The 26,689-nt window shown below is 28.7% G+C and overlaps 1 protein-coding gene and 1 non-coding gene across 2 annotated transcripts; both read left to right on the top strand.

The window, feature by feature from the left end:
* The first annotated feature begins 2,231 nt into the window (after nucleotides 1–2,231).
* On the top strand, nucleotides 2,232–26,689 carry LOC132939349 (band 7 protein AGAP004871). Its single transcript, XM_061006454.1, has 7 exons — nucleotides 2,232–2,519; nucleotides 21,037–21,146; nucleotides 21,249–21,321; nucleotides 21,386–21,468; nucleotides 23,649–23,908; nucleotides 23,989–24,169; nucleotides 25,189–26,689. The coding sequence occupies exons 1-7, from the start codon at nucleotides 2,429–2,431 to the stop codon at nucleotides 25,348–25,350; spliced, it is 960 nt and encodes a 319-aa protein (XP_060862437.1). The 5' UTR covers nucleotides 2,232–2,428; the 3' UTR covers nucleotides 25,351–26,689.
* On the top strand, nucleotides 18,377–18,450 carry Trnai-aau (transfer RNA isoleucine (anticodon AAU)). Its single transcript has one exon. It is a non-coding gene; the product is annotated as a tRNA-Ile (tRNA).

The raw sequence follows: 26,689 nt of genomic DNA, 5'->3' as shown, positions 1-26,689 counted from the left end.
TAATCATTATTGTACTAAAAGAAAATAATTAATAACTAATGAGTAATGAATAGGTATTATGGTTTATGATTATAATTTGTGGCATCGATGTCTTCATACGAGTGACTAATGTTATCCCTATGTTAATACTTATAAGTAACTTATTAATACAATATACTAATTTGTATCTTTAAACATAAATATGAAGTTCTTTGTTAATACATCTTATTTTTTTATTTTCTATATTCTACGAACTTATAATAATAATTATTATAAACCAAAAATCTGTAATAAACAAAATATTTTTCTGGATAGTAGGAATATTTAACATAAACTTACAGAATTGGTAAAATAAAGAAAAATATGAGTTGATTAGTTAATGTAGAGGCAAATGAGTTAAGTTAAAGTTAAGTTAATTAAAAAACTGAACTAGTAAATTAAATTAATAAGTTAAAATTAACTTCTAACTCATTAACTCGTTAATGCCCAGCCTTGTTATTAACTAATATAAATATAATATTTTAAAAGAAATCATTTATTTGTATTTTTCTAGACGCTAGTCGCATTATATATAAACATATAGTGTCCTTAATCCATATGATGAATTACCTATATAGATGAGCAGAAAAAATGTAGTCTACTTACCTAATAATATATTTCTGAGTATTTGATCGTTTTGGATTCTTGGCACGTTTGGGATGTTTTAAAACTGACTCCATAATGAAAAATCATTGGAGACCCACTGGCCTTTACTATTTTAGGACATTAACTATAGGTTTAATGTTTGATGTGTGTTTACTATTTAAATGAATATGCGGTTTGCAGTGGGTCAAAAATATATTATTATTGTGTGCTATGTATTTTTAATTGTTTGATTATATACGTGAAACAATTTAACATGATATAAAATTAATTAGATTATAATTTATAATAATATTGTTATCTATACTTAGTGCGGCTATGTTTAGTCAGAATAAGGGTGTTCGAAGTGTCCATGTGTAGTCCACGCGGACCTGCGGAACACCTCATCTCCAAATACGCCCGCATAAACCAGACTAAATTTAATAAAAGGGAAAAACATATATATTTTTTTTTACAAATTACGAAAAAAATCGACTAAAATAATGGCGACCCTTTCTCAGGTCAAATACATGTCTTTATCCATCGAGACCCGTTTTCTATATTTTATTACTCGTGTTATATTGTCATACGTATATATGTGATAAAGGTAGTTAAAAAACTAAATTCCCATAGCTCGAAGGGATTTTAATTAATTTACATTTAACATATTATTATAAATGTATATACGTATACGGATATCGCCTTATCAATATAATATCACATGCAGTACTTGAACATGTATTTGTAGGGAGCAGAGTACCTCTTTAAAATAATACTTCAGCAATATTCAGTGCGCATACCGTCTGGCGCCTACCCCGTATACCGCTTCTGCTTTTATAGTAACTACGCAGTTTATAAATTTTTTTTTTATTACTATATAGGTATATCAACGCCAGACCACGTTATATTGTAATATAAATATGAATACTAAAGTTTAAATAAAAAAATCATTGGCGTATTGAAATTATTATAAAGCCAACTATATAGGTACCTTGCAGTTGCAGGGTCTTTATATATCTTCACCAGCATGTATTAAACCATCAGCTGATTTCGTTAGCATATACAATAGGTATAGTATATGAATAAATTAAACGAACTCTTTTCTATTTTGGCATACGAATTGACGGGTTATGAAGTAGCGTTAGTAATATTCGTTTTTTCAGATCGATACTATTATATACCCTTTTTCACGTGGCGTCCACCTCGTCGCGCCGTTCCGTAATATATTATATTTATAATAATTTGGTAGGTATAGTCTCTTACTCTATTCCGATCGATTTTACGGTTTGATCTCATTAAAATTGTATGAACGAAAAGACGTATACCTTCGTTCCCAGTTCCCCCACCCACCCGCCGCGGTTAAGTTTTTAAATATTTTAGACGTTCGAATTCTGGAACGAAAACTTCGCGTTTATATAGTTTATTATACCCTATATATACTGTATAGGGTCACGCTTGTCTATATAATATTATTATATTCTTCGCATTATGATAATAAGATAATAATATAATAAAGTAGGTAGTATACGTATTAAATATATTAATAAACATTATTTCGTCATAGATAGAGAGAGCGTTTTTGTCGTCGTTTGATCACAACTACGAATCTAGGATTAGTTTTTTTATATAATAATACTTACCTATATAAGCGGATCAATTTTTATTCGGCCGTTGCTCGTTTGTTATTTCGCCGCCGCGTCGATATATTCTATTGAGTCGCCGCCGCGAGTCGTCCCTCCGAGTCAGACGCGGGAAGACCGCCGGGTGAGAACGGTTATATTTTATAGGTACCTACACCTACACCTACACATCAAACTTATCTGCAAACATGCAAAATGCAGACTCAACTGAAGTCATCGACTTGGCCAATCACGTCGACACGTCCCGAACGGTGGACCAGAGACATCGCATAATCGGAGGTTAGTATTTTATTTATAGGTAGCAGCTAGATAGTTTTATTTATTGAACCTTGAATTTTGGGGATACCAGAGGTGAGAGGCAGCTGATTTATTCACTCGTTTCAACTATTTGTTTGTCGGAACTAATAAACAAACATTGATTGAATAATTTGAACGCCTATAAAAGATATACGGTATACCTAATAGTAGTCTTGTTGGTATCTATATTGTTTAATCTGCCAATCTGTTGACATACTGCTGATTGTTTTTTTATAATTTAATAGAGGAGAAATTATTGTGTGTCTGATAGTAATTGATTTAATGCTCAAATAAATAGTACAAAATATGTGCAGTGTTCTGAAAACAAAGTAATGAATCAATTTTTTATTGATACGATAAATAAATGATATCAATATATAGGTACTTTGTTAATTACTATATTTACAACTTTGTACCGGAATCGATAATATAAATAATATATATTATATAAGTACATATTCCTATAGTAATGACTAATGAATATCTGTACGATTTCAACTGATTAATGAAGCAAATCAGTTGATCGATTAATCCTGTCATAAAGGTAGACTATAGGTAAAAATGTAGAATGTATAAAACAAATGAAATAATAAACAGGTTAGGTATTCATATACCTACGTACATCTAAGAAGATAAATATTTTTGATATTTTTGTGATACATATAGTTCACTTATTTTATAAGTATTCAAAAAATTATTTTTTTTATAAAAACAATTCTGACCATAGACGGTCAGTCAGCTTGTGATATATTACTAAGTATATTGATGATATTATTGTGAATAAAGTTATTTGTTTACCTATTTACGTGGAAACTTGTTTTAAATTTTCAATACTTAAAACTACAAAATAATTTAAAATTTTGAAATTTGATAAATTGATCAAAATTCGAACTTTAAATAGTTATAAAAAAAATATTTGAAAAATCGATTAAGTATAGGAATTGATAAAATAAACGTATGGTGTAAATTTCAAGTATTCACAATTATTCGTTTTTGAATTACAACAAAATAAGAAAATCGCTACATGAGAAATCGAGTGAATATATCCAATGACCCAATCTTATAAAAATGTGATGTTCAAACGCCCATAAAAATGTAATTTAACTTTCGGGTAGACGTCAACAGTCAATCAATAGCTTATAAAAACACAAAATATTTTGAACATTTTATCATGTTGAGAATATGCTTATATAAATATTTCGTGATAATTTCAAGTACTATTAAATATTAACAATTATTCATTATATCTTTAAAACAAAAAAAACAAATTCGATTATTCGAAAATTGCAGGTAGGTATTGCGTAAATATTTAATATCTCTATTTTTCTTAAAAGTTTTTTTTTTTAAATTTAAATTATTTTAGATTCTGAGCAGAGTGGTGAATGAATGTATTAATTTAACAATGATGTGTGTTTTTATTAATTTTATTTATTATTTTTATTTGTGTTTATCATCACCTTTTAGGATAGTAAAAATACTTTTATTTTCTTCAACATTATCTTTTCTGATAGGAAAGTGAATCTAGGTATTGTGGGGGAGGGGGTCAAAATTCCTAGTAGTTTTCAAAAGTGCTGTGAAAAACAAAAAAAGGATTAAGGAAAAACAGGAAGTGAGTTTTTTGGTTTTTGAAAAAACTGATTTTGGTTTTTGGTTTAATTCTAAAACAAATGTTCGTAAATACATGAAATTTTCACTGAATTTTGACATTAAAATTTTTTACACACCATACTTTCAAAATATTTTTAGTTGTTTTGAACTGTTTAAAGACATTATCAGTTTCCAATTTTTTTAGTTTTGTTTTCTATAAATATCAATAAAATTGTATTCGTTGGGTCAAAAAGCTTAAAAATTGAATACAAGGCTCCAAAAATATTGTTACAATGATAGTTGAAAAATATTAAAAATACCTACATGCTCTCAATTTTTTTTAATAAAAAACTTGACAAAATACTGAAAAATCACAAAAATTAGCAAATTATTTTGAGTTGAGAATTTATAAAAATTGTTCTTTTTAAATCTAAGATTTGAAAATGTAATACAAGATTATTTATACGTTTGTCTACCTTTCACAAAAAAAAAAATTCTACAAGCAAATCAAATTAAATTTTTATGAGCGTTTAAAGTTTATATTTTTACAATATTTGATATTCACTCGATTTCTCATGTAACGATTTTGCTATTTTGTTGTTATTCAAAAAAGAATAACTGTAGATACATGGAAATATTATTGAATGTTTATATTTTCGATTTCTGTATACCATAATTTTGAAAATATTTTGACTCTTTTTGAGCTGTTTACTGGTTTTCAATTTTTTTAGTTTTTTTTTCTATAAATATCAATAAAATTGTATTTGTTGGGTAAAAAAGCATGAACAGTTAATACAAGGCTCCTGATGTTTCAATAGCAGTTGAAAAATAATAAAAATACATAAGCACAATTTTTGAATTATGAGTTATGACTATGAGAAATATGAGTTAGAAATGCATTTAAAATGTTCTTTTTAAACTTAACATTTGAAAATTGAATACAAGATTTCTCATAAGTTTGTCTACCTTTATCAAAAAAATAAATGCCTACCGTAAAGTCAAATTAAATTTTTATGAACGTTTGTAGTACAATGTTTTCCAACATTGTTTATTTACTCGATTTCTCATGTAGGTAACGATTTTTTTATTTTGCTGTAATTCAAAAACGAATAACTATATAGATACTTGAAATGTAGTTGATATGTTTACTTTATTTTCATATACATAATAACATTTTCAAAATACTTGGACTCGTTTTGAGCTGTTTACTTTTTTAAGTTATTTTTACTATAAATATCAATAAAATGTTATTTGTTTGGTAAAAAAAGCGTGAAAATGTAATACAAAGCTCCCGATATATTTTTATAATAGCAGTTGAAAAATATGTATTAAAAATACATAGGCACAAATATTTTTTATATTTATTTAAAATTCAAATTTCGACAAAATGTATCAAATTTAAAATTTAAAAATTATTATGTAGTTAAAAATTTATAAAATGTTTAACTTTTATAGCTAAGGATTGAAAATGTAAAACAAGTTTCCATGTAATAGATAAATAAATTTATTTATTCACAATAATATCATCAAATATACTTGGTAATATCATAGGCTGACTGACCGTCTTCGCTCAGAATCGTTTTTCGTATACAATGATATTATATCATTGAATTCAAATTTCACACCATCCATTACAAATTTGAAAATCGATTTCAATTTACATAAAATGATGCCCGTCTGCCCCTCTTATAGTTTTTACACTTTTCAAGTCCCGAAGTCCCGACTAAACTTTACCTGTCAACATTTAAATGGAAGCATAATTAATTTGTCACTTTCTCAATATTGTCGGTCTGTCAGTGTCATACATTTATGAAAATATGAAACTATTAACATGTCCGAATTTATACATTATGTACATAATATATATAATGCGTACATCCGTATAGGTAACATAAATATTGCATGTTATTCGTATTACTAATTCTATTTTACTAGTCCGTGGTTGCGAAATGAGTATGTAGTGTACCTAGTTTGTTTTTAATATAATTTGTATTGCATGTATAACTGTATACGGTTGAAACTATGTGTTGACACATATTATTATACTTGTCATAATTCTATCAACTAGGGACATATTTCAATTTTCTGAAATCAATAAAAAAAAGTTCAAGCGGACCTAGTTTTTCTACCATTAAAAATCAAATGACCATAGTTATATAGAAACGATTTAAAAATTAAATTTTTGATCATATTAATTAAATTTCATGGGCACTTAGTCAAAAAAGCCAATAATATAGGCGGTATCTAGGTATAATATTTTTTATTTAGATTTCAAATGTATTTTGATCATAAGCTCAAAAGTATGTCAATGGACAATATAGGTTACCTATAAAGAATATTTTATTTAAATATTAGGTAAAAAAATAATGAAACTTGTAACAGGTAGGTTGGTATAGGCGACATGCAACATATCGTGAGTCATGACATAGTTATACTATTGGTTGCAGGGTTAACGACATATTAATTAACACAGTGGTGCAACTATAGGGGGGGGGGGGGGACAGTGGTTGGTAATTTCAAATAATCAATTTTCAATGTTATGGTATCTGTGTATTTGACAATTGATGATTGTATGCATTTGTACTGCAGGTTATTTTTTAAATATCTGTAAAACACTATGACCACGGTGACCAACGCGGATTTACTTCAGTACCCACCAATCACAACTATGGATAAAACTATCAGATGTCGGTTGTTAATTTATCACGATTTACGATGTAATAAAAAAAAATTGCGAGTACGCCCACACCTGCAATTATGTATATTATATAATCTCTATGTATTGTCTCCGTCTTTCAAGCGTGTACATAAAAAATATACATTCAGCTGTTCACATTTATAGCTTCGTTAGTTTTAATATTAGAGTGAAATGTGAATACTATTGGACTATTGTCGAAATTAAAAGTAACAACAATATCGCTGTGTTCTCGCTGAAGTTATTCTATTCATATTTTCATTTTAAAGCTATTGAGTATTGTTTGAACATTTTTAAATATAAGTAAATGATACATATTATATTTTGTATTAAGTATTTAAATTAATTTTTTTTGTATTTTACAAGCTTATAACTTTTTGTTAGAGAGGATTTTTTTATATAGAAATTTCAAATGTATTCCTATATCTGTAGGTTATCAAGCAGTCAGGCAATACTATAACTATCGCCTACAAACCTTATATACTGCTATCGCCTTAAATAGGTAGGGCAAAGGGGGGTAGTTCCGTATGTTTATTACAATCGGTAACTATTAATCTCATTTGTAATTCATTTCCGCTGAAATTCTTACTATCACAAAACATTATGTATAATCACTATTTTTTTTCCATATTATATTATTATTAAAAATTGTTATACTTGATTTTATTTGATGTAAAAACAAACTATGTCAAATTATGAAAACGGAAGTACAGATTGTTTAATAATATAATCTGGAGTAATATTGTTTTTACTTTTTACTTAATTACTGTCACTTTTAAACTACGTATTATTCTAGTATTCTGAGGTAAAACCATTGGTACACAACCACATTTAATTTTCGTACGTATGATGAAATCAGAATTTTGCGGAAACAAATTTAAAAAAGGTGGGTAAGTGGATGTCGCTCTGCTGTACAGTAGGTTACAAGTGGGTCACTGTAATGGATGGTGTTAAATTTGAATTCAATTATATAATATCATTTTATAAGAAAAACAATTCTGAACGAAAACGGTCAGTCAGCCTGTGATATTACCAAGTATATTTGATGACATTATTGTGAATAAAGTAATTTATAAATAACTTATTTACGTGGAGCTTTGTATTCAATTTTCAATCCTTAGCTATAAAAGTTGAACAATTTATAAATTTTTAACTACAAAATAATTATTAAATTTTAAATTTGATAATTTTTGTCAAAATTTGAACTTTAAATGCTTATAAAAAAAAATTGTGCCTATGTATTTTTAATATATTCCAACTGCTATTGTAACAATATATCAGAAGCCTAGCATTCAATTTTCACGCACTTTTACCCAACAAATATTTTCAAGATTGTATGGTGTATAGAAAATGAAAATGTAAACATTCAGTAAAATTTTCATGTATAGGTATCTACAGTTATTCGTTTTTGAATAACAACAAAATAACAAAATTGTTATACATGAGAAATCGAGTGAATATCAAATGTTGTAAAAATATGACTTTAAACACTCATAAAAATTTAATTTGACTTTTTTGTAGACATTTTTTTGTTGATAAAGGTAGACAAACTTTTGACAATCTTGTATTACATTTTCAAATCTTAGATTTAAAAAGAAAAATTTTTATGAATTCTCATCTCAAAATAATTTGCTAATTTTCGTGATTTTTCCGTATTTTGTCAAGATTTGAACTCTAAATGCTTAAAAATAAAAACTGTGACTAAGGAATTTAAATTTTTTTCATCTGCCTTTGAAACAATAACGTAGGCGTCTTCTATTAAATTATCAAGTTTTTTTAACCAACAAATAAAATTTTATTGATATTTATAGAAAAAAAAAACTAAAAAAAATGGAAAATGAAAATGTCCGTAAATAGTTCAAAATAAGTCAAATATTTGGAAAATGTTATGGTTTATAGAAAATGCTAATATAAACATTCAGTCAAAATTGCATGTACCTACGGTCATTTGTTTTAGAGTTGCACCAAAAACCAAAATCGATTTTCTCAAAAATAGATTTTGCGTAAAAATTCCCGTTTTTCTTAATTTTTCTTTTTTTGTTTAATTTTTACTTTTGACCCCTTAAAGTACCAACTAGATTTACTTTCCTATCAGAAAAGTTACTGTTCAAAATCCAAGCACTTTTACTGTCCTAAAAGGTGATGACAGACACACACAAAAAAAAATAATAAACAAAACACACATCATTGTAAAATTAATATACATTCATCGCTTCGCTCAGAATCTAAAATTATTGGAATCGGAAGTATAGCGAAACACTATTTGGTATTAAGTGGAGTATCGCCCATTTAAGGGCTGGAGTAAGTTTGGTCACCCGTAAAGGGGTATAAAGTTACCCGTTATGTTATTTAAGTTTTGTCCTTGCCGTTGCAACATGTATGTAAGCTTTATAGCTTAAGTATGAACTCGTCCAACTCTTCCCCGTTCACCTGGCCCTGGAGTGATCACCCCCCCCCCCCCCGTTTTGGTAGAATATTTCCACCCATCACCATAGATATTATATATTATTTTATATTTATTATCTATGCTTATTCCTACTATTTTAGATCATAAAATCATATCATACGGTTTTACCCCACGTAATCGTATTTTTTAGTACTTTTAAAATTACATTTTTTGTTAAGTTAATCGTTAATGTTAATATTTATTTAAAATGCATAATTATTATTTAAGCTAATAATATTTATAGTATAACAAGCTGGACATGGCAATGCGTTGCTATTGCTAGGTTTTTGTGATTATACGAGCAGAATATTATCATGTAGGCAATCTACCTGCAATAGATGGCGGACCCCATGGGTGGTGCGTACGTAAGTGAATTTTTTAACTCTAAAGTATAAAAGTTATTCAATCAATTAATACAAAATCCTAACCTAAGCTAATTTTACTAAAATCTGATTAATAAAAAAAAATCAAACCTTACACTTTGGCTATTAGGTACAAGAACCAAATATAGACAGACTCATAATAAATGTATAGGATTATTGCATTACTTATTTATATTAGTTAGGCGATTTTAGTAATCATTGGTAATTTTTGTTTTATTGCCATATATATATATTGTATTATTTAACTACACGGTTTTTGACCTAATACTACATTATAATATTATATTATATAAAGTATAAACAAAGAAAAACAAATAATATGTATTTATTTATATTTATATTCTATAGTTACAGATATGTGAGAAATGTGTGTTGCAAAATTCAAATAGTAATTATTTAATTTATATGTGACTATGAACTATTTTATATTTCAAATTGTGAACTCATGGGCGACCCCCACACGAACATGTTCAGTGGGGCCCATTATCTTCTTGAAGAATAAATAAAACAATTATATTAATTCCAATTTTACGTTTAATGTGTACAAAAAGTAATTAAATAATCAAAATAAATAAAGAATTATAAACGAAAATAATACAATATTACATTACTACGTCCGTCGTATATTATTCGTATGTAAAAATGAAATGTTTTGCCTTCCGATGGTGGGGGGTAACGTCAAACGTGACGGTTCGATTATACGTCTGCGTCCGCCCTCCGTTATATTATCTATCTCAGTGGCTGTGTTACATCATATATCGTGCACGAATGCGTATGATAAATAATTATGACAAACTTCGTGATGGTGATGCTAACTCGCATGGTTTTGTTAATGTTTACGAAAAACGTATTAGTTAATTTGTCATAATTTGTGTTATCATTTCTGTATATTAACTCGTCTCGGACTAAACAATATGAGAACCGACAAAATGTAAAAAAATCCAGAGAATATTTAATAACAAATAACCTGTTAGTCGTTAGACATTGCAGGGTGTATACGAACTGATTGGATCTCGTTAAATTAGTAATTATAAACGCAAATTCTTGCAAGTGCCAAGTATACTGATGCTTATTGCTTTTCAAAGATATTCGATATAATAAATTATAATTTTAAATTTGTTTATTTTTAATAAGTAATTACCATTAAATAAATAGTGTACGTCATGGAAAATACTTGAGGGGAGGAGAACCTTGATCACTTTTTAATGTCTGTGGACGTAGAGGCTGACTAAAAATAAAGATAAATCAGCTGGTGCAGGTGCTTGGTAAATAAGTATACAATTTTAGATTCTAAGTGGAGCTCATAATTAAGTATATTGTCTTACAACTATATATGGTTTTTATTTTCTTGTGTCTGCTATCATGTTGGTAGCACTAAAAATGCTTCAATCTTCACTTTTGATGGTATCTGGCATCAAATTTGGTATAGTTGATACTTTATGTGAGGGGGGAGGAAGGGCAGAAGGAAAATATTTAATCGGGAAAAACTGCATTTCAACTAAAACCAGTTTTTGACAAAATGTATTTTAATTTATTGTTGTTACTCAAAAATGAATAACTTTAATAGAGACTTGACATTTTAACCAAATATTTATATTATCATTTTATAGTCACGATATAAAAAAAATAAATATTTTTGCTCTTTCTCGTGTTATAAATAGACCGTTGACATTTTTTAATTCATTTTTTTATCAATTTATGTATGACTTATCTTTGTATTTAAATTTAACACATCAGTAATTGACTGACAGTGACCTACTCAATGACGAGATTCGACGGTTTTAATCGCAACAACATTTTCAGTATCATTCTTATATTAACATTCTCTAAGCATGGTAAAATGTTTTGGATATTTTTTAGCTATTTATGTGACGCATTTGATGCTTATATATTTTTTTTAGCGTTTTTCGATTTACCTTGTTTTTGTTTCTAGGGTGAAAAACTTCAAAATGTAATACAATTAGATATTAAAATGACAAAATAACACGATTTTAGTTATTTTATTATAACTAAAATAATGTTGTTGTACCTAATCTGTATTGAAACTATCTGTCATGAACAGTCTTGTAAACAATACTTGTATTTTGTATTTGGATTACATATTCGAATAAATGAGTTTAAAATATTCTGAATATGTATTCAAATAGGTACATTAAATAAAATATATTTTGAATACATATTCGATTGCTATTCAAAGAGAAAAACTACTAGAAGAACTTACTTATAAGTTATAACTTAGAATTTGCTCGATTTTTAATAGAATTTTTTTTGTCACAGGTATAAACTAATTTTCGAGTTCAAAAAAATAATATTCAGAATACGTAATCGAATATTTTTTACAAAAAATATTTAAAATAGTATTCGATTACATTTATTTGAATACTTCACATGACCTACTCATTACTCCTATTATTATTTAATATTTTCTATACAGTATATCAGTATAATAATGAATGCCTACACAAAGATACCTTCAAAATATTTATACGAATACTTTAAGCTATTTATAACATGAATTTCTTCGGGAAATTTTACGGTACCAAATTTTATATGATGTTTTGGCAAAAATTCAGTCAATTACTGAATCAAGAATGTGCTAGTTTATACTACATACTGCCTATAGTTACAAAATATAATAGAGATTAAAGACTGATCGACACTCAAAATCGTTTTTAGTGTAAATACAATGATTGATGTATAAATTTGAACCTTACCGAGAGCAATAAAGTCTGTTATAGTTTCGCCACATATCGGCAGTTGGCACCCTCCAACCCTTGTGTTTATGCCTCATTGTACCTACCTATATAGTATGTAATATATATTATATATAGAGTGATTCACCAACCATACTCGCCCCCCCCCCTTTTCTTCTTCAATGATGCCGTTTTCAAAATATGATTTTTGGAAATTTTAAAATGAATAAATTCATTATTAAATGAAAGAATGGGGTTGAGAATGCTTGATGAATCACACTGTATGTATACAATTTTATTTAACATTTATGTCAAGGTTGTTAACTTGTAATAACAAATATCCGTGTGCAGGAGAATATTGTCCTTCGCAATATATTTGATGTACCGTGTCGTCTTTCTTCAGTCTGTAATTCATTCGGTTTATTCGAATACGAATTTTTGTGATGTCAATATCATTTTATATTGTGTAAGGCGAAAAAATTTAAGATAATGGGTATCATTTGTCGCTCGTGCTAGAAACAATGCACAGTGAACAATTATTTGCATTGGTCTATTAACAAATCTATAATGATTCTGCACGCACGTAACTGCACATCATACCGGTAGTACGTCGAAACGAAGAACCTAGATTATGGTAATAATAATATTACTTTATTACCGAACACGGTGTATGCATAGTATGGCTCAATAATAATATAATGTAAAGGTTACCTATTTAATCTCGTATATTGTAATTTATAAAGTAATCTTCGCGATCGAACGAAATAATTGCGCTTACGTTTGCAAATCGCAATAATAATTTTAGTCCGATTAAAATAATAGAAATAATTATTTATCGTTTATTATTTATTGATTGAGCATGCGTTAAGGAATTTTTATAATTGCCCAGAAAATTTTTGTACACGTCGTGTGATTTTAAAAATATTTACTAAACAAGTATACTAAAAACCAATATTCAGGAAATTAAACGCATAATATTATAATACAGTATTATCAATACTATATAATATATAGTCAGCTATTTATAATAAAAATTACATTTTATCACAGATTACAATGCATTTTTTTCCTAAAGCTTCTTCTTGGATTGAATATGGTTCATTGTTAACTGGGCTAAATTATAACCACCATAATAATAATAAAATAATCAGTACCCAATATTTTTATAACAACGGAATGGAATAATATACGTGGGTACAAAAACAATTAAGAGCATAACATTGTTTTGAATTCAAACAAATAAATTGTATGCCACATACAATTATGGAAGTGTAAATATCGCCGAGAACTCACGTGTTTTAGGTTCTGACAAGTGACAACTGACCAAATATGTATTTACAACTGCCGATTTTAAACAAAAAAATTAGAACTACTCGTATTAGTTTGAACCAGTGGTCAAATTGGGAAAGTGGGCGGAGGTCCTCTTTATTTTTTTTATATTTTAAGAGAATCCCTTCTAATTATTTTCATTAGAACGGACAACGGAGGGACGAAACGTTTTATTTTGTTAAAATAATATTGCGTAATTTTGTAGTTTTTGTTTCGTTGTACTTGTTCAATAAAATATTAATTTTTTTTTTATTTAAAGAATAATTACAATAGCTATACATAATTTTCTACAGTAAATAATACCACCCGACAGGTCAAGCCAGCAAGTCTCTAGGAGTCTAGGCCAAGAGCGTTTCAATCTTCTTTGACGATTGTCGGGGATTGCATAGGATGACAGTATTTTTATTAATGGGTTAGTGTGATGGGTTAGTTTTGAGTAAAATGAGAGGAAGCGGGATTTAGTTAGATGTGAAAGTGTAGGTACTTTTAAAATGTTGTGAAGATTGGCGTTTTTATGTACCATGGGGCAGATACGATTTGACGGAGGCATATGGACTGGAAGGCTTGTATAGTACGCAGGTTTGAGGGTTTAGCTGAGCCCCATATCTGGATGCCGTATGCCAACAATGCTTTATAAATTAACAGTTTATTGCTGGTGCTTAATTTGGAGCGAAGAAGTGGGTGGAGCAAGTGAAGTCTAGAGTTTACGGATTTATTTTTGTTTTTAAGATGGGAATAAAATATTAAAACTCAATTTAACAATTTTTCTTTATCATAACCGATATTGAAATCCCGGAAAAAAAACCAAGGGAAAAAAACCAAAGTGATAATATTATATAATTAGAGAATTAGCATTATCACAAAATATAATATACCTACCTACTATTCAAATATTATACAATTAATTATATATTCATTTTATCCAATTTCAAATCTAGGCAAGTTGGTCACTTTTTCCAACTACCTAGTTCAAATTAAGTTGCTTTAATATAAAAAGTAACTAAGTTAGTTTCTGAAATTTACCGAATTCCTAACTTATAGTTAGATAGAAGTTCGTTTGGTGAAAATAGTAACTTAAATTGAGTAGTAGTTAAAAATTAGTTTTTTTTTAGTTGAAAATATAAATTTAAAAACCATTTTTTCAAATGTAATGCATTATAAAAATTAATTATTAAGTAGGTGGGTAATAACTTTCTAACTTAACTTTAACTTTATTTATTCATATATTTTAACCTAACCCATAATAATATTGATAACACAACAGCAAAATGCTGATATTATATTCATATTTTTATTTTTATCTTTTATATTATACCTATATAAATTAATTTAGATTAATTTTTGTTATAACTTTTTACAAGTACCTAAGCTCCATGGATAACGAGGAATAACTCTATATGATTATAAGTTATAATATTAGAACCATCTCAATGGGTTAACATTGTCAGCCATTCATAGAAAAGTGGTTATTGATTCTTAAAAAGTTCTTTATTACATGTCTTAAAAATCAAGAAAAATTGATATACCTAGGTACTTAGCCACCTAGATCACATTTTATAAATGACAATAGATTTTTGTAAATGTGTGTCATAGTAAAAATAATATTTTCCTACTTAGATTTAATGTTGGTATATTCTATTGTTGTTGTGGGTGAAGGAGCTAAAATCTCGTGGAAATCTTTTCAATTAATTTTTCCATCACTTCCATTAAACAATTCTGAGAACGTCTCTAGATTAGTGAATAGCGATGGGTGTATAAACATTCTACGATTACAAATTACAAATTATTCAACATAGAATCACCTTTACGTATTATATGAATAATAATATGTATTTTTGTAAACTACAAAACAGCTCAGACAAATGCGTAACAATAACAATTCGGGGTGGGGAGACGTTTCCTCAATCACTTTGCAAGCTACAGCACTTGCATGTGCCGTGAAGTGCCTCTCTAGATAAAGTCTCGATACCAACCTTATCAATAATTGGATTTACAATTTTTTCTTGTCACTCCTGCACTGAAAGTTTAATTTTTAATGCCGGTCGAAGCGTTGGAAAAATTTCATTTTTCCGCTCAACGGTCAGTAAATGTTTTTTTTTTTCCGATCGGTGGGTGGAAAAGTTGAAGTCTCCATTCCATGCTATGGTTGGAAAGGTTTAGGTCTGTCCAAATCAGATAATATACATGAACGAGTGATTACCCGTTTCCGTTAATTTATATGATATATTATGATCAAAATGTTGTGAAACAACTTAAAATCAAAGAAAACGTTCTTTCTATTTATTTAACACAGGTTGTATTAAATCTGCACAGTTCACCGCAGTTCACAAACATATTAATATAATATTATAATATTATAATATATAACTTAAATTGTTTGATGTTACTTATTATACCTAGTTATTATTATTTTCATGGAACTACAAATAGAAAAAATATTATGTTATCACCTAGTGACTTTTTTAATTTGAATTATTAATAATTATTATATTTTTTAGTTACATTGTCATAATATAAACCATGATAAATTAATTCAATTTAAAACCTTAATTAAAGGTTTTAAATTTTTTTAATTTCAACATTCAACATATTATATATATAAATTCTAATTCATCACACACGTAAGTACTTGAAAATGCAAAATTTTTTCCAAAGCAGGTATACAATGGAATTTAAACCTATTTTAAAATTTCAGGAAAAGAGTGATTATATGATGAAAACAATAGGTACTTTATAGTGACATGTCACATGCCCCATCGGCCATAAACTTATCAACACATTTTATTTATTTTATCGAATACTAATTGGTAGGTGCGGTTACTCCCGTGGTGTTCTATACCCATATATGAAACAGTTTGGCGAATCTACATTCTGAGAACAGCCTAAGAACTTAGTTCATCGTGATTCGTGAATCATCTTAATTAGGGCTGGAATAGTAATGCCATAAAAAATATGGTTTTATGTCCCAAAAATCCTAAAATGCTCTAAAAAAATGAAAAATATGACCTTAAAATATTATAAAACCGTCAAAAAATACAAAAAAAAAAAATGCAAAATAAAAACTTCTTATTCTGATTCAAAAATACACGGAACGCGTATGTCATAAAACGAACATCGCCTAGCTGACTTCGGAAAACAATCCAAAGTCCACCGAAATCCCAGCTTAAATCTTAATATATCGAAAGAGGCGGACACGTGACCGTGCAGGCGCTACAAAAAAAATAGATATATCTGTGGCTCGTGCCGCAAACGTCGTCTGAGACTGAAATAGCTCACTTTCCGTCCTTGTTGTTGGAAACAATGATGTACAATATATATTATTATTATATTATACTATTACGCGCCCGGTGACATTAATTACCATCAAATCGAAGTCGAAGTCGCATAATATAATAATATTATACATATTTACGAGTCTATCCGTGGCCGGCCATGATGACACGTGTCAGTCTCGTAATACACATCCGTTTTCAATACATTTACGACACGAGTACCTGCATAATCTACGTCATAGTTCACTGTTCAATGCCTATATATATATAACTATGTTATTTGCGTGTACTTATACGTGCATACACGTGTACACCTCTCGTACGCGTCAATTCGTCAAATGTTTACACAGCACAAACGATGTATAACATTATTATAATTTGTATTTATATGTATACAATAATATTATGTTAAATTATGTCATAACTCATAATTAATAGATCAAAGGTTTGAAAATTGACAGAACGAAATCCAATACAATTACCGGCGGCCGTGAAGACCTTTAAAACCGCACGAAATATACGCTCACGCATGTACTATAACTATTATAATATTTACCTATAGGTATACAGTGAAAATCGGTTATGACTGCAAATTCGTATAAATAGGGGAATATTAATTTGTTTGTTGTAACGAATTATTTCTTGTAAGCGATTTCTCTATACATATTTTATGTAATTCTATACAAATTAATTATTTTATTTATTTTCCTGCCAGGATATCACATTTTACTATTATAGTAGTTACTAGTTATAATTGCGAATTGTGTGAAACCCGACTTTATATTATAACTAAGTATCACTATAATAATATATGTACATAAATACATAATATGTATAAACAAAATAAAATGGTTATAGTTTTAACTTTTTATCATAGCCAATCGTCAAATCGTTTCCCATTTCCAGCTGGAAAATCCTTGTAGGTACCTACTTATACCGATAAAAGAATAAAGACAATTTAAGAAAAAAATCGGGGAACTAGCTCTGCTGTAGAATGTAGATTTGTTATATAATATTATGTCAAGTGTAGGTACCTCGTCATTTAGAACAGGTACGTCACTGCAGCAGTGGAGTATTTATGGGGGGACACGGGGTCCGGACTCCCACCCCATTGGGCCCATAAATACCTATCTAAACATCTAATATACACATTAATATATTCTGTATCGAAGCCTCCCACTTAAATGTGTTTGGAATATTAGCTGGACATCCTCCTTAAAAAATTCCTAAATACGCCACCGCGACTGCAGCAATGGATGTGTCAAATTTGAAGTTGAAAATAGAAATTTTACTGATTCAAAATGTGTTGTCATTTTACAATTATCATTTATGACTGACACAAAAGATAAATTAAAAAAATACATTATTGTCAAACCTTAGATTTACGTTCATCGCTTCGCTCAGAATCGAATAATATTTAGAAATTACGCAAGTGGCCCATTAGCTCAGTTGGTTAGAGCGTCGTGCTAATAACGCGAAGGTCGTGGGTTCGATCCCCCCATGGGCCAACGTTTTTTTGCATGTTTTTTGTATTTTGTTATTTTTACACTTAAACTATTTACATTTTTAGTACTTATTAAATAATAATATAAATAAATAAATTGCTAAATTCATGTTAAAGTGGGTATGGGTGGTTTCGTCTTCATGACGTTTTTTTCTCTATAGTTATCAGTTATTACACTTTATTAAGAGGACACTCGCAGACATTTGTTGTAACCATGACTTCGTCTGTCTGTAAGTGTGTAACATATCCAATTTATAACGGAAGATATTAACTGCACGATCACGTTTAGATTCGTTAGTTGATAAATTAGAGTGAATCGACCTATTATAAAAGTTGAGAATGTAAGTAAAAAAGGTCACAGTTAAAAAAGCCACGAAAAAATCATCCACGGGAAAAATTAGCCACGAAAAAAAGTCAAATAAAAATTAATAAGTATAAAAAAATATAATTAAAGTATTCAATTATTATTTTTAATTTTGAACATAGTTGGTCATAAAATTAAAGTTTAGGAAAAAAAATCCAATTTATTGATGTAAAACTTTCAGTTGTTGTTGTCAATTATATTATTAATTTTATAATAATAGCAATAGTACCTATTCTAGTAAATAATAGTAATAAATGTTTTTTTTGTGTGTCTGTCAACGCCTTTCGGGGCAGTAATAATGGTTCAATTTTCAACTTCAGTTTCTTGTTCGATGGGAAAGTGAATTTAGTAGGTGAATAAAGAATGTCAAAATTTTAAATTCAGTTTCAAATTTAAAAAAAATATATTAATAATTTTCCAATTATGATAATAAATAAATAATAATAATTTAACTTAACCGGCTACCGTACTAATAATAACAATATAAATATACTATAAAATATCTTAGGCTGACAAACCGTCTTTCTGGTTAATTGATAAGTCAGTAAGTATAATATAACTTAATATATATAATATATATGACGTTCATACTGCAACATGTACATTTAAAAATAATCACCCTGTACAAAGTATATACATTATACATATCTAGATGTAAATCTTTTACTGCCCCAAAAGGCGATGACAGACACATGCAAAATAATTAACAACAAAAACTGACTTTTTTTTTCCTAAAATTTAATTATAAATAGACCAACCATGTTCAAAAATTTTATTTTTTTATATATTTATTAATTTGTATTTGATTTCTTTTCCGTGGCTTATTTTTCCCGAGGATTATTTTTCCATGACTTTTTTCTCGTGGCTTTTTTCATGGCTTTTTTCTTGGCTTTTTTTCTGACTACTGAAACTTGACGGTTAGAACATTATCTGCGTTTGTGTCGGTATTTACGATAATTCAGTTTCAAAGTGAGATATGAGTATTTTTAATTTACACTATATTATTATATACGCAAAACTTGCTAAAAAATTGAAATATCGTACAAAACTGACATACCAACACAGATAATGTTCTTATACCATCAAGGCATCAAGTTTCATAATAGGTCGATTTTCACTCATATGTTTAAACTAACGAGGTTAAACGTGATTTGCTGAGGGTAAAATTGCTATGTTACCTATACTTGTAGACGGATACAACAAATGCCTATGTATAAGCGTCCTCTTAATGATTATTTTATTAACATATTGTAACAGCTGGTGAAATAAAAATTAATCATAAAAATAAAAGAGGAAGAAAGTACCCTTCTGTGCAGTAGTGCAGTAGGTGTCGAGTCTTTATTGAGTATTTGAGTCACAGTAATGTATGTGTTAAGTTTGATTTCAATGATAAATCACTAGGTACATAATATTATGATAACGATTCTTAGCGGAGAATCAGCCTTTATAGCCTAAAAACATTCCGGTATGATAGTTGTTGAAACCGTGACAATTAAAACATTCTGGATTTTATTGAATTCGAATACTCAAATATTTTATGAAAAAAAAATGTAGATATATACAAATATGTAGGTAGGTAGGTACCTTATTTATAAGTTTATAACGAATATTATAAAATAATGTAAGTATAAAATATTAATTATTATAAATGTTTTTCATAGGATATGTTATTTTTAATGTACTCGTTAAGGTCACGGTGGTTTTTCATTTTACAGCTATTGAGATTAAAACTGTTTTACAACACATATAGAGTAAATTAGAACATTAGAAGAGTTATTGATTTGATTTTAATATTTTATGTTGTATGATAGGTATTATTTTTTATAAAATATTAAAATATAATCGATAACTTTTAGATATAGTTTTATATAAAATATAGAAAATTTAATCGATAACTCTTTTACACGATAGGTAGTTCTATAAAATGTTTGAACTTTTTAATACTCGATAATTTGAATTATTTTCCGCTAAAGTATATTTTCATATAATATTATAATGTATACAATTGGTAGGTAGATAATAGCAGTATAGGTATATCTATAATATAGATAACCATATAATTTAATTGCGTACGAGATACATGTACGTTTTTTTGTTTTCCATCGATTTGTCGAAACGTTCGTTTTTTAATTTGCTTCTATTTGGGTCGACGGGGGCTTACCACGTCGGTCATCGGTTATTTTATTGTGTTATTCTAATAATCATTTAATCCTTTTCGCCTTTCAGCCGAAGACAGCGCGCCGACCGATCCGGGCGTATGCGGTAAATTTATGACTGGATGTGCCTGGGCACTTGTTGTCGTCACGTTCCCGTTTTCTCTGTTCGTCTGTTTCAAAGTTAGTGCACTTAGAAGTCGGAACTCCCGTCAACACGAACCCCGGCACTCTGTTGCACGATGACTGCAATATAATATATTTGTTTTGTATTGTCTCTGGCAGGTAGTTCAGGAGTACGAACGAGCAGTAATATTTCGTCTAGGACGTCTGGTGTCGGGCGGGGCGAAAGGGCCAGGTAACATATCTATACATAAACACGCTAAATTATTTACAACCAATGAGCGATTTTCTCTTTCCAGGTATATTCTTCATTTTGCCCTGCATCGACAACTATGCGCGTGTCGACTTGAGGACACGCACGTACGATGTGCCACCACAAGAGGTACCTCTTTATACCGTATAATATAATATTATACCATATTATTATAATGCCATCGTTATTACAACATAATATTACACTGTGTATATGTCCGTCGACCGATGGCATCGTCGAGTAAATATTATCGATACTTCGTATTAACATAATATATTAAGTGTATATTATAGTGTATATATAAAATATATTATATAATGTATATACTAGCTATACTGTATTATTAAATAGAGTATATATTCTATTTAGACTATATTCTGGAAGGGGTGTACCCGTGGTTTTTCAATAATAAAAGGTTAATATTTTACAACTGGGAATAAAAAAAAAATATAACTTGAAATTAAGAGAGGGTTTTTTTAGCCTCTGTCGCCTCTTGAGTCAGTGAATATGGTAGACGTTGCAGTTACCTAGGTTATGATAGCGGTTTTAAGGACATAATAATAATCACTGAGCCTCCGAGGTAACCTACGACTATAATTGAATATTTGACATGTCGGCATTTAAAGCCTTTATAACACTAACAACTTCACCACTTCTATAACAATTAAGTACATGTTAGAAATGTTCAACAGAACCAATTTGTTGGTTTTAGTTTTAATATTTGAGTAAGTTAATATATAATTACATTTAAAGGTATATGAATTTTATCTAGTGCACCTCGTAAGTTTTTATTGATCTTTACTTTTTTTATTTTATGAGATCACGCTTTAAACATTAAATATTAATAAAAACCCACGAGATGCACTAGATATAACTAATACCTTTAAATTTGATCCAAGTTCAATTCACTGTAATATTTAAGTTAAAATCACAAAATTGGTTCCACTGAACTCAAATTTGATATTCTGTACGCATTTGTAAGGCGAAGCATGGACACAATACATACGTGGGTTTGGTGGGTTTAAATATATAATAAGCAACGCATACAATTATGTTTCATATTTATATTCATAATAAGTAATTAAATTATGCTATAGGTACATTTATTTGATTTTAAGGGGATGTAAAGGAAATATCAACGTCTTTACTATATTTTATTATTATCAAAGGTTTCAATGTAACCTATCGGGCATTTTTAGGTTTTAGTGTGTGGCCTAATAGGGAAAAATAAAAAAACAATATATTAAAATGGATAAACAAACGTAATTCAAATGTAGGTAAGTTGTATAAGTATATGATATTGAACAAAAAAATAATTATAAAAAATGATCTTAAATAATAAAAAAACTTTTTTATATCCTCAAAAAATATTGTATGAACACATAATAATTTTTGTATAACACATTATAAACATTGTAAATTTTTGTTAAGTAGTTAGAATTTTGGATTCTTAGTGGGAACAATGCATTATTGTATCAATGTCACAATAATTTGTGTTTTTTTTATACATGAGAGATTCAAAATCTTTTTTACATTCTTCATTATTATCAAATAACAAAAGTAACAAAAGTCTTTACTAATATTATTAGTTAAGTTTTATTTAATTCAATTACAAAAACTTTTATAACAGACTTAATTTAAATTTAAAATAGAATTAACAAGTTAATGGTCGTATTAAAAATGAATTGTAATAACAAAATCATAACTATTGGGAAACTTTAAAATATTATGGTGCTTAAAAACCTAGGAAAAATCTTTTAAGTGAGTTATAACCGTTATGAGCATTAGATAGGTAGATACCTAATATTCTTCTATATTATGAGCGAAGCGCTAAATGTATTGATTTACACTAATCTGTTTTATTTTTTATTTGTATGTGTGTGTGTACACGTTTTAAGTTGAATAGATGCTTCGATCATTAACTTTATGGGTGGTTTCTGTTAGAAAAAGTTAGTAATATTTTGAGAGATTTCATGTTTGGAAAAATTCTGTTATTTAAATTTAAAAAAAAATAGGGAAACATATTTTATATTTTTACGCAAAACCAGAACGATTGATAATTAAATGAATACAGCCAATATCGTTGAGACTGTGGTATGACTGTGCAAATATTCTTTAGATAGCTGGAGTTAATATATACTTTACTTCAGTTTATCTTAATTCTTAATAAACAAGTACTGCAGCAAATCACGGTGGGGCCGTGGACCCAGTAGGGTCACACGCTAAAGGAATACCATCTCAAAATAATATATTAATATATATTTTATGATATGACAAACATCATCTGACGCGTATTGCACAATATTTAGGTATTGACCAAAGACAGCGTGACGGTGTCTGTGGACGCCGTGGTCTATTATCGGGTGTGCAACGCTACGATATCGGTGGCCAATGTGGCCAACGCTCACCAATCTACTAGGTTATTGGCTCAAACCACATTGAGAAACGTCTTGGGCACCAGGCCGTTGCATGAAATTCTCAGCGACCGAGACGCCATATCTAAGACTATGCAAGTGTCGTTGGACGAGGCCACCGAGTCGTGGGGCATCAAAGTGGAACGGGTGGAAATGTGAGTTCACTATTTTTTATTAATCCATATAAGAACGATGATGACACGTCTTATACGTGCACGTGTGACAAACATTTCAGTAAGGACGTGAGGTTGCCAGTTCAGTTGCAGAGGGCAATGGCGGCGGAAGCTGAGGCGGCCCGAGAAGCTCGAGCTAAGGTCATCGCGGCCGAAGGTGAACAAAAAGCATCGCGAGCGCTCCGCGAAGCTTCAGAAGTTATAAGCGACTCTCCGGCTGCTCTACAACTCAGATATTTACAGGTATATATATGATTTTTCTGTATTATACCGCTTATATTTTATACCATAATATTATAAAGTTTTGATTAATTATTTGTGTTAGGTATACACGTATAATTATTTTTAATCATTTTTTAAGTTTATTTTATGTAGCTGTGCGGTATACGGATTGACCTTCAATATACCTACGTTTCGCTACTATATAATGTGTGTTGATAATTCTGTAAAAACTACAGGTTTTTAAATTTCAAGGACTTTATGATATTTTCTGTAAATACGGCTAGTACCCATTGCAGTATAGTTTAGTTTTTGAAACATTAAAATAGACAATGTTATTGCGTTTTAATATCATGTATTTTTACCTTGGTTCTTCCACTTATTTTTAAGTTAGGTACTTACTTTTATCATTTGGGGGGTGGCAGGGTGCAAGTGCACACCCTGAAATTTTTTTATCTACAATTGGCCTAGGCGTCATTGGTACTATGGCCTTGCCACCTTGGCCTTCAGTTTCCTAATCTTTAACTGTGTATTTTCCCTTTTGGTTGATGTCCTAAATTCAAATATAAGTAACTATTAACCAAATTTATGCGTTCAAAAATTTAAAAATAATAATTTGAATATTTTATATTTAATTTATTAATTTTGGTATATGTTATGTATGAAAGCTAATTATGTTTATGCAGATAACAAAAATTCTATAGTGAAAACAAGAGAAACGTTTTTTTTAACGATTGGCCTAGTGCGGTGGGAAAAATTGGCCTCTTTAATTGTTTTCACACTATTAAAAAAACGGAAATGGTGCCCCTGACTGTAGTATTTTCCTTGATCATTATTATAAATGTTTATATACATTTATATATATATTGTAAATTGTATACTATGTATATAACCGTACAGCCGTAGGTATACGTATTGAGGTATAGGTACAATTCATAGTATACCTATTTTGTATTTTTACAATTATAATTGATGTTTTAAGGTCATAATGTTTGTATTATTTTTAATAAATAATCATAAACGTATTTCATTTTCTTTTTTAGACATTGAACACAATATCAGCTGAGAAGAATTCTACAATCGTATTCCCACTGCCAATCGATATTATTTCATTTTTTACGAGACCAAGAGAACCACGAGAATCACGAGAATCACGAGAACATCGTGAACAAACGAAACCAGATCTGCCAAATCTAAGCAGTTAAATGTATACTCATCACACCCGCTAAAAATTCAATTAACTTATGTAAATCGATGACGTTCTTTATATACGTATTATGATTATCAAACATATGTGTGTTTATTTGCCTATTTAAAATACATATTATATATTATGTATTAGGTAATAATTATTATTATTATATCGACACGTTATTTTCATTATAACTTATAAGTTATGCAACCAATAATTCGTTATATACGTATTAATGGACAGTATACCTAATAAGCCGGCATTGATTTACCTACTTTTAAACCATATATTATGGAAAATATTGAAATACAAAACAAATTTACCTATTATAATGGTTATTTTATGAATAATTAAAATGTTTGAAATTTAAGTTATAACATATTTATACTATATTTATTTTCCATAAAATTTAAGTTTATACCCAATATCTGATCTAAATTTGTATTTAATATTATCATTACTAACTACTAAGACTATTTAAAACAATCGAAGGGGTGGGTAAGTTATGGCTATAAGAGCATATAAGAGGTATTCAACCTGTGCGTCGCGGCTCCCAGGGGCGTCGCGAGAGTTGTTGAAGGGAGGGAGCCGCGTTAAAGCACTAGAAACCAAAATGAATGTAAATCAGTAGTCTAATTGATATAAATATTATTTAAAATCGTTAAAGTGATTATGAAAACGATAACGAAACACATTACCCTACTATATTATGTAGTTTTATTTCTAGTATTAAAGTCACTGTTATTATCACCTATATTGCAGAGTATGACATTGTATCTGTATTTTTTACATTTTTTCATAATACATCCGTAAAAATATTGTGAACACATAAAGGAGCTGCGGGATGAAAAAGTTTGAATACCTCTGGACTATATAATATTATAGTTATTGCTTTATCAATTCAAATGTTTATAAACTAAATACTAACAATTCACCAATCACCATACTATATGGAATAATATATTATAGTATCATAGTATCTATATTTTAGTACATTGTTATAATTACTGATTATACCGAATATTGGTGTATGCAAATATGCAATTAGATTACTAGCGTGAGCGGAAAACTTTACTCACAGTCTATAGTAATTATGAAATACGTATAAGATATTATGATTACACAAGGGCCACGGCTATAATTAATTTTGATTTTATTATATTACATAATCTAACAATATGCACATATTCAATTAAAACTCACTTAAACATAAGATTGTATAATTTACTTGTTTGTTGTATTTAAATATTTTACTAATTACAGTATGTTTAATAATAACTTTTGACATTTTCATCGGCTAATTAAATGGTTTTATTTTATTGCGTGATTTCTATATGCACGTGTCTGGCTGG

The sequence above is a fragment of the Metopolophium dirhodum genome, chromosome 2 (genome assembly GCF_019925205.1).
Source record: "Metopolophium dirhodum isolate CAU chromosome 2, ASM1992520v1, whole genome shotgun sequence".
NCBI lineage: Eukaryota > Metazoa > Arthropoda > Insecta > Hemiptera > Aphididae > Metopolophium > Metopolophium dirhodum.
The sequence above is the reverse complement of the archived record's forward strand: the minus strand, read 5'-3'. Positions and strand labels throughout refer to the sequence as shown.